General features: G+C 43.1%; 1 protein-coding gene across 2 annotated transcripts in view; it reads left to right on the plus strand.

The window, feature by feature from the left end:
- Positions 1-9,979, plus strand: part of MCU (mitochondrial calcium uniporter) — an 88,743-nt gene extending 78,764 nt beyond the window's left edge. For both annotated transcript variants that reach the window (XM_064662122.1, XM_064662121.1), the window contains exons 3-8: positions 1,148-1,318; positions 1,794-1,898; positions 4,430-4,590; positions 5,047-5,250; positions 6,784-6,900; positions 7,986-9,979. In XM_064662122.1, the coding sequence (XP_064518192.1) occupies positions 1,148-1,318; positions 1,794-1,898; positions 4,430-4,590; positions 5,047-5,250; positions 6,784-6,900; positions 7,986-8,063 (836 nt within the window). In that variant the 3' untranslated portion in view covers positions 8,064-9,979. The remainder of the gene's footprint in view (positions 1-1,147; positions 1,319-1,793; positions 1,899-4,429; positions 4,591-5,046; positions 5,251-6,783; positions 6,901-7,985) is intronic.
- The last annotated feature ends 99 nt before the right edge of the window (positions 9,980-10,078 follow it).

A 10,078-nucleotide genomic window follows, 5' to 3' on the forward strand; every position in this document is an offset into this window, starting at 1 on the left:
CTTTGGTAGTTAAAATAGCATTATTTACCTCTCTTTCTTCTCATGTTGACTTCTTTGACTGACTAGTTTTGGTGTTAGCTGCTTAAGTTGACTTAGCATGTCAATCCATAAGTTTAAGTAGTTGACCAAAGCTGCACCAGGTGGGAATACTGAGGCAGATGCAGAGTGGGTGGGTGTGACTGCACCATCCTGGAGACGTGGAAACGCTCTGAGCGACAAAACAGACCGTAGGTTTTTACATGAAGATACATATAAAAATCAAATCATTTTTAGGTGCTCTGCTATATCTTAGCAACTACTACCCTTGAGGACAGCTTTGACTGGCTGTGATTGAGTAGAGGGCTTTGGAAACGTTTTTAACTTCTCTGTGCCTGGATGTCCTGAAGCACACGGAGCGGGGTTGTCTTTCTGACAGTGAAATAATAACCAGCTTACAGTTCTTACAGGTCACTACTATGGATTTTAGAAAGGTGCACTGAAACCCTTGAGAATGCTTTGGAAAAATGCTCCTGATAGAACTAAAGAAATGGGAAAATCTCGTTCTGTCTACACCTAAATAGTAGTGTCTGTCTCGAGAAGTACAAAGAGTATTGATCCCATGAATTTTAGATGAAATGACCTTGAAGCCTGAACTCAGAGTGCTGCTTCCTACAACCTCGTGCTCCTGACTGCTCTCTTAAATATTTGTTGCCTCAGGACAAAGAGGAGGGAACCAGAACTAAACAAGAATAAAAACATTTAAAGTTGATGTTTGCTAATGTACACAGTCTGTCTGCCTTTGTCTCCTGGGCTGTAAATCCCGATAAACTGCAGTGTTTTGTCTTCCATAGTCCAAAATGTTTTGATTCTCAAAAACTAAACACACTGTGCTGCCATGTTTTGACTTTTACATATCATGTTGCCTTTAGTATAAAGGTGACTGAGTTTAGAGTAAGTAACTTTTCTGCCAAGTTAATGGGAGAGAAAACCTCAGATATCTCTCAGTTTGTCTTTGATGGACACACATCCTGATAAAACCAGAAGTTTAGTCTGCTTTACATTCAGCTTATGACTGCCTTTCCCTCTTTCTCCACGGGGCAAATAGAGAACTGCTATGAGATGATGTGTTAATTTTTAATGACCACCTTGTGTTTTTGTCACGTTTTAGAAGTGACAGTGGTTTACCAAAACGGGTTGCCTGTGATTTCCGTGAGTCTTCCGTCCCGACGTGAGCGCTGCCAGTTCACCCTGAAACCCATCTCGGACTCTGTGGGGGTGTTCTTACAACAGCTGCAGGCAGAGGACCGAGGCATTGATCGGGTTGCAATCTACTCAGCAGGTACTGGTGTTTACAAACTCATTGATTTACTTGCTATTTGCAGCCAGCTCGCTGCTTTTGAAGTAAAAGTTTGCTGGGGGGCAAGTTCTTTGACTTCAGTGAAAAAGCAGAAGGTAGAAATGCCCTTCCTAGAGTAAGAATATTGTTAGCTGTCCCTGTGTAGTCCAGTGTGCCAAGGAAATCAGCCCTAACAGAGGTGTTTCTTGGTGACTTTCCTCCTGTTTAGTAGGAAAGGTGCAAGCTGTGCAACCTATTTAGAAGTTCTAATGGATCTGCAAGGAATTGGGTGTAAAAGGTGGTACAAGGGAAGCAGGATCTTGTCTTAGCTCTGAAAACTGAGCCATGTTTCACATCTCCTCCGTCCTGCTGAAAACTGTTGTCCATGGGAAAGGATAGAACCCAACAGCTGGGTTTGGGATGGTGTTGGAGTCCTTTACTCCTCCTGTGTAACAAGTGGTCTGTGTTGTCCTTGCAGATGGCACACGTGTGGCCTCCTCCACAGGCATAGACCTGCTTCTGCTGGATGACTTCAAGCTGATCATTAACGATGTCACGTACCATGTTAGACCACCAAAGAGAGGTAAAGCAGCCTGCTTCTGGCAAGCATCAGGAATAAATGTCAGTGTTCAGTTCCCTGCTTAATTGCAACATGCTTTATTAACTTATTCAGGAACATGAAGTGGTATTTCTGAAGGGAAATGTTGCAGTTTCTGATCCTGCCTTTGGTGCCTAATTTAGTGATATCTGAATAATCAGTGATGAAAAGCAGATATTTGTTCTGCTCAAATCCAATGCCCCTGGCCCCCCCAGGAGGGATAAACAAAGAAATGCAATTCCTTTTAGTTTCTAAATCTTTCAATTTATTTTTTTTAATTACTGAAAAGTAATTTAATTAATTCTGAAGGAATACAATACAAAATGGGAATTAGATTGAGACTTAGATTGTCTGGTTTGGAAGAATAAATTGTTGTTTCCCCTGACGGTTAACATTGCTTCCATTTGAGTGTGATACTTTGAATATTGCAAATAAACCTTGAAACAGTCAAATAAATGAGACCGTGCTCTCACAAAGTTGTGTTAACAAGAATCAAATAGGAAGGGAAACCGACCTGTTTTGAATCAATGGGAAAATCCATTTCAATAATATGCTTTGGATGTGTGTAATTTTCAAGATGTGAAAACTTGCAAGAAGCTTTTGAGACACTCCAGCATTACAGGTGGAGACAGGAACTTGGTGCTTTCATCTGCCCTCTACTCTTTCTCTGAGCACCCAGGTCTTGCACCTCTGAGGGACTGCAGCAAAAGGGGCAGTTTTGGAAATGCTGCTCTGCTTGTCTCACAGCTGTGGGGGATTTTCGTTCTGTTACTGTTGTAAGAAATGCTGATGTTTGGGCCTCCCACTCTGCAAGCAGTAGATAATGAACAGAATCATTCACAAGGCAAAATCGGTGATCATTTAATCATCTTGACCAGCCTGAAGAAGGCAACATATTAAAGCAAGTTGATCTCTCAGAAATCAGGAGGCTGAGCACATCTTTTGGGGCTGAGACCACCCTGGGTGGGTGATGCCTGGGCAGACCTGCTGATATGTGCCCTCCTCCTCTGTAGGTGTAGTTGGCTTCCAAGGGCCTTTTTGGAAAGGAAAATAGTAAAAATGTACTTTAGCATTTTATTGTTCATGACATAAAATTGCCAAGGGAAAAAAGAAATTTCTGACTCAGGGAAGCTTTGTCCCTAATATTTGGGAGCCTGGAATTGGGAGTGCAGCATGGGGTGAGATGCTGTTTCTCCTCTAAGTGTGGGGTAGACTGACCTCCACTAGAGATGGATTTTTCCAGTCTCATTAAAAGCACCTTAACAGAAAACTCTCCATTGAGACCAGACAGCTGAATCACTGGATATCACACACACAAAGGAGTTGCTCTGCTCTGTCACCCCTTGTAGGATACACCCATTTTGCACTGATAGGTGAGCTCTGGGATCACCAAGGCTGCAGGAAATCATTGCCTAGGATACACTTGCCAAAGAGATTTCCATAGTTAGTTTGTTCTAAAGTGAATGTGCCCTCAAATAGGTGTTGAGATTAGTTCTGTTAAACTTTTCAGCTATTGCTTTTTCATTTTCACAGGATCACCTTGTGTGTTTTAGAACAGAAGTGCCACAGCACTGTCATCTTAAATACTTTTTGATGGTCACTCCAGTAGGAGCACGGGTTTTCCTTCACAGGGGAACAGGAACCCCTTAACTGAAGGGGGATATAAATGTGCTTTGTGTGCCTTGGCATAGACAACTGAGTCATTTCTTTCCCTGAAGAGCTGCTGATCTTAAAGCTTAAGCTGCCCATGTCTTTCTGAGTTGGTAAAATCATATTTTGAGACAATAACCTCAGATACAAACCCAAGGATGCTACAAAACTATTTTTTAAAAAAATGTATTTCTTTATTTGGCTAATGTCAAGATCCTTTTCCTTTAATTTGAAACTTATTTTTTGCATGTGGAGTGTGTAACCCAGTACCACTAGTCACAACTCCTTTACAAACTTGTATGCTTTAAAAATCCTTTTTGTGTCGAAATGCAAGGTTAAAGGCGTTGTTGGGTCATGGCCCTGCCACTGTTTGTAAACACTAGGAAGGGAGAATTCACTGCCCACAGAATACTGGGAAACAGTTCTTGACATTGATACTCAGAGTAATGATCATGAGACATTTGTGGGGTCACTAACCCTCAGTGTGCAGTTGCCATCATCAATAACTGGGGCTGCCAACAGTCTGTGGGCTGAATTCTGACTGTCTTGACAGCTGCTGTGATGGATCATAACTAGTTTAGTTGTTCATTTGTGCTGTCTATAAATATGGATCAGAAGCAGCTGTTGATATTTGACATGCTTAACAGGATGTGTTTCTTTTCCTTGTCCTTATGAAGTTTTTAGGAGTATCCAAGAATAAAGCCTGGTTTTCTTTTAAAGGAATCGCGTTGTCTGAGAGTGGTGGAGCTCTTCCAAAGACTTCATTGTTGAACAGATAGTTCTGTGCAAACTAAGAGCAGTTTCTCGAGGGTGTGTGAGAAGTCCTGTGGGTACATGTGTGTCAAGCAGTGTCTGTTTTTCCCTAGAGCTCTTAAGCCACGAAAATGCAACGACGCTGAATGACGTGAAGACGTTGGTTCAGCAGTTGTACACAGCCCTGAGCATCGAGGAGCACCAGCTGAACAAAGAGAAGGAGCTGATAGGGAGACTAGAGCAGCTGAAGGAGCAACTAGCACCACTAGAAAAAGTGAGGAGTTCCTCAGTGTGTTTTACTCATTCTCTAAATGCAGCCTTGATTTATTTCAAGGTTTTAATTAGGTCCCTGCCATGCTTCAGATAGTTTAAAGATCACTGAAGCAGAAGGCGCACTAAGTGTTTACCAAACCATGTCTGTTTCTTTGCTTTAAGTAATTGGAAATGAACTTGTTAGTAAATAAAGACTGGGGCTAATGCAACAGAACATTTCTGGACATAAAGAAATAAACACCTTTGTGAGGCATTCAGAGCATACTCAGAGTAAATATGGATGATGGCCACATACTGATGGAAAAGAAGTTTAGGTTTTTTGCATGATGTAGACTCAAGTCATGTTTCAAACCACTTAAAGTTACTATTAATATAAAGTACTGTTTTTTACATTATCTCTTAACGATATTAACACAATTATTTTTGAGACTACAAGGTGCGTGTTTGTCTCCTGCAGGTAAGGATGGAGCTGAGCAGGAAAGCAGAGAAGAGGACAACCTTGGTGTTGTGGGGAGGCCTGGCCTACATGGCCACTCAGTTTGGGATTCTGGCCCGCCTCACCTGGTGGGAATATTCTTGGGACATTATGGAGCCAGTCACCTATTTCATCACCTATGGTAGTGCCATGGCAATGTATGCTTATTTCGTAATGACCCGCCAGGTAGGACTTGTTGTGCTGCCGTTGCCCCTGCAGTAGAAGGCTTTCTTTGGGCTCTCCTCCCTGGGAAAATAGCAGAACTGGGCCTGTTAGAAGCTGCTTTGCCCCTTCCTTCTCCTGTCGGAGCCAAGATGCCGCTTGTTTAATTTTTGGTGGGGTGTGGTTGTGGGGTGTTCTGCTGCTGATTGTTGCTTGCTTTTCTCGTTGTCTTACCAAAAATGCTTTTATGTGTTTGGTGACTGACTGCTGTAGCTATACAGGTTCATCTGCTGACAGATATGGTCAGAACAGACAGATATGGGTGCATGAGGTACCTCTTGAGTTTCAAGGAAGCCCACCCCTCTGACATGCCATGTTGGCCCTTTTCAAGAGACCAAGGTTCAGGCATCTTGTTGGAAATGCTTTTGTTTAGGCCTTTCATGGATCTGGCCTCCCATCCAGATGGAGAATTCCTCTCTGGATCCTTGTAATTGTGACAGACTCTGTGTGGATTTTCTAGTACATGGTTTGTCTCGTCACTTCCTAATCCCACCTAAATAATGAGGGAGGGAGGACTCAAAGAATCTCTACAGTCACAAGGCCATCAGAACAGATGCTGTGGGTGTTCCAGGTGGTGTCCCGGGGTCTCCTAGCTGCATCAGTTCAGGGGCAGTATTTATAGCCTTTTCCTCTCTTTCTCCCCACAACCCTGTTGGTGTTAGAACCCTGAAATGTGTTAGTTTTTGTTCGCTCTGCATGGAAGGACTCGCACGTTCGGGACAGGAGGAAGGTGACGGTCCCTCACTGCTGGAGTGTAACAAATGCCTGACTGTGCTGGGTCTGGCTGGGGGGCAGTTAATGTTCTTCAGAGCTGCTGGGATGGGGCTGTGTTTGGGATTTGTGACCAAGACAGCCTTGATAACCCACCAGTGGTTTTGCTGTTGCTGAGCAGTGCTTGTACAGCACCGAAGCCTTCTCTGGTTTTTATTCCTCCTTGATCTACCCTCTCCCAAGCCCCCATTCCCCACCCCTGGGAATAGGCTGGAGGTGGGTGAGGAGCTGTGAGGGGACACATCTGGGACAGCTGCCCTAAACTGACCAAACTGGTATTCCATGCCCTATAACACCATGTTTTGTTATAAATGGTGGGGGGAGTTTCTCCAAAGCAGCTGTTGCTCAGAGCCTGGCTGGGCATTGATCTGCTGGCAGGAAGTGGCAAGTGATTACTTTTGCATCACTCTTATGGGTTTTTTTCCTTCAGTTATTGAACTGTCTTTATCTTGACACTTAAGTTTTTATTGGTTTTTTTTTTTCCCCCCTTTGGATCCTCTTCCCCCATCCAGCTGCAGGGGAGTGAGTGAGTGGGTGGGGGCTGAGCTGCTGGCAGGGGTCACCCCCACCCCGTGTGAGCTCAGGCCAGGCTGTCTGCCTTGTGCCTTTGCTGTTGGAAACTGCTCATCCTCTCCAAACACACCTGAGCCATCCTGTGCTGCTGGTATCCTGGGTTGCATCCCAGCGTGGCTTTATTCATATCTTCTCTCCTATTTTTCTCTTCAGGAATATGTTTATCCAGATGCCAGAGACAGACAGTACTTACTATTTTTCCATAAAGGAGCCAAAAAGACGCGATTTGATCTAGAGAAATACAATCAACTCAAGGATGCAATTGCTCAGGTAACAAGAACTTTTCTGGAAAAAAGGCCAAGAAATTAGTGCTTGCTAGCTCTTAGTTACTATTAATAGACACACTTCAAACAAGAATGAGTGTATTTTAAGTTCTTACCCCATTTTCTTGTCACAGCCCCAGCACAACCACTGAGTTAGCTTTGATATTCCCAGGAATAGAACTGCTGGATGCGTAAATCAACCTGAAACACTTGTCTATATCCATCTGTAAGGGCCCTTTAGAAACTGCTGGCAAGTCTTGAGTTGCTTCAGACACTTCATGCCTCAGAGGAGCCTAATTCAAGATTTCTTTTCTTCTCAGCTCCTACACACCAGATGGATTTAGTGAGGAATGAAGACTTGCATCCATTCAGTTCATGTCTTCCTGACATAGCACTTCAGTGCACTGGGTTGCAGTGCTGGAAAAATCATGTTCAGAAAATGTAGCTGTATTGTTAGAGGCAATGGGGGGCAGATTTCTCAGATTCTGGAGACAGACACTTTTTGGCAGACTGTCCACATTGTGGGATCTGCTCAGCAAAGGACTCAGGTAGAGACCTTCCCTCGTGTTTCTCTGAGCCTTTCTGCAGAAGGGTGGCATGAGCAGAGAAAGCAGAGCTACCACGTTCTTTTTCACTGCTCTGTATCATCCCTTTATTCCCAGGCTCTGGAAATGACAGTGTAGGACATGCAGGGCAAGATGAGTTCTCCCCCTGCCTTGGAGAAGGAACTGCATAAGGAATGTTGATACTCTTGGGTATTTTCCTTCTCTTCTGTAATCAACCATTCCCAGTAATCTAGTTGGGGTGTTGATTTGTTGGTTTGGGTTTTTTTAAATATTCCACTGAGTTTATGGGGATCAAATCTTCCCTCCCATATTCCTTGAAGTGGCTGCATGCAAGTTCAGAGAAGGACAGCTGAGAATGGTTTTCCCAGATAAGAGCTTGTGACTTTGTTTTACTCTTTAAACGCTTTCCTTCTGGACAGGAAAACCAGGGAAATAAGGAGAAGCTTTCAGTTCTCTGAAGGGAGATGATAATGAGGGGGAAGGTGTGTTGGGAACTTTTGCTTCATAACGTGTCTTCTACTTTCAGGCAGAATTGGACCTTAAGAGGCTTCGAGACCCACTGCAGGTTCATCTGCCCATCCAGCAAATTTCTGAAAAGGACTGATCAGCAAAGAAGCTCTGAACCCCGGCCAAAAACCTGTTCATAGCTCTTGCCTTTTTTAATTAAAGCATTGCAGGTGGAAGCTGGGAGGTGGTGTGGGGGGTGGAGGGTTTTTACCTTTAATCAAGACAAAGGACTGTAAAGGGGGGGAAATCTCTTAAATCTGAAGATGGGACGTTGTGGAATGTTAGTTCTGAAAAGGGCTTGGCAAATAGTCATATTTTACAAACTGTCTGAGTGGCAATTGTGTACAAATACAGGATTGGGGGGGTTCATGGAAAGAATGTAATGCTGGGGTGTAGGGGTGTCTTCTTCCAGCTTTGCAGGGTCTGCCTCTTGATAAGACACCAGCAGCCTGCTTAGCTTTTTAAATTTTCCTTTACCTGATTCCAGTCTCTCTTTCTCTCTCTCAAAAAAAAAAAACCAACTCAAAAACAACAAAAGGAGAAAAAAAAAAAGAACAAAGAATCCAAGCCACCTGGAGCTCTGGCTGGTGATCAGACCTTGCCCTCCACGCCATTAACACGCACACTTCTGCTCAGACCTGGTCTCTTTTATAAAAGTTACTACAAGACTGCTTTCTACTGGAAAACCGTGAGCTTCCCCTTCCCAGCCCACCCCCTGTGCTCCACTGACTTCCTCCTTTGCTTATTTGTAGCACAGATTGGTTGTAGCCGAGTGAGAGAAGGAATGAGTTTTCTTCTGGACATTTGATGATTGATATTTTGGATTATTCCATAATAACTATATAAACTTTGCATCCTGATGCCCTTGAGCTCCTAGAAATCCACGGCAGCATTGCATGAGAGGTTTTTTATATTCAGTCTTAAGGGAGGGGGATTCCCCTCTTCCTACCCCAAATCTGATAGCCACCTGGACTATGAAATTATGAAGGCTTAAAGGATTACAAAACTGTGGCAGAATCATGAGTCCTGCTTTTAAATACACAGTTTTGGAACATGGAGTAATGAAACTGGATATCTGACTGCTTGTGCAATGGGATAAAAGGTTTCATATATGGTCAAAGCATTTTCCTTGCCCAGAGGCTTTTGAGAGCCTGGGGCTTCTTACGGTGCAAGACATAGAACTTTGATTTTTCTAGCACTTTCCCCTGATTAAGTAGCTTTAAATGAACTTTATGTCCACAGGTCAGAATTTCTTAGGAGTGGCTAATGACATCTCTTGTTTTTAGCTAAAAAGAAATAGAGGAAGGAAGGTCAACCCATTGCCCTCTCTCCTAGCCAAGGCTGGCTGGTTTCTAAGCAGATAAAACATCTCTTCATTCAAAGCAGGTCAAGTCTGGTTCAGCATCCTGCTGATAAATGCTCTGGAGACAGGATGAAGGTAGGAGAAGGACACTAAGCTTTATATACAGAAAGGCTGGCTGCTTTTTTTAATGTTTCACTACTGCTCCTCACTGTGTCATGGAAAGAGGCTTCTGTTTTTTCTGGAGAACCAAGTTTTAAAAACAAAAAGGAAAAATAGGAAAGAAAATAATTCAGTATTAATTAGACTCCAGGTGCCTTGCAGATGTGGAAACACAGCTGGGATTGCTGCCTCTTCTCACTCAATGGCATGTTGGACCGAATGGGTGCATGTTTCTAGTTTTGTTTTTCTTTTCCCTTCCCCTTTCCTTCTGTCTTTCCATTTAATTACATTGTGTGATTATTTTTTATCTGTTTTATCCTGTTTGTGTGATGAGTTTTAAAGGGAAAAAAAAATGAACACAATCCTGTAGCTGAATCCTTGGTGTGTGTTTGGGATGAGGGAGGGAGCATGGAGAAAAGTCCTTCTTTAAAAAAAAAAACAAAACAAAAAAACAAAAAAAGTGAACATGTGTAAAATCCTGTATCATTTATGAAATATGTATAAAAGAGCAATGTACTTCTGGAACAATAAATAACTATTCAATTTTTGAACGGGTGCTCTTGAATAATGTTATTTTCCCCAGCTGAGAAGAGAATGTTGCCTGTGTGGCAGCTCTCTGCTGAGTTTCCTCCATTTCTTTCTGTTTAGGT

The sequence above is a fragment of the Pseudopipra pipra genome, chromosome 8 (genome assembly GCF_036250125.1).
Source record: "Pseudopipra pipra isolate bDixPip1 chromosome 8, bDixPip1.hap1, whole genome shotgun sequence".
Taxonomy (NCBI): Eukaryota; Metazoa; Chordata; class Aves; order Passeriformes; family Pipridae; genus Pseudopipra; species Pseudopipra pipra.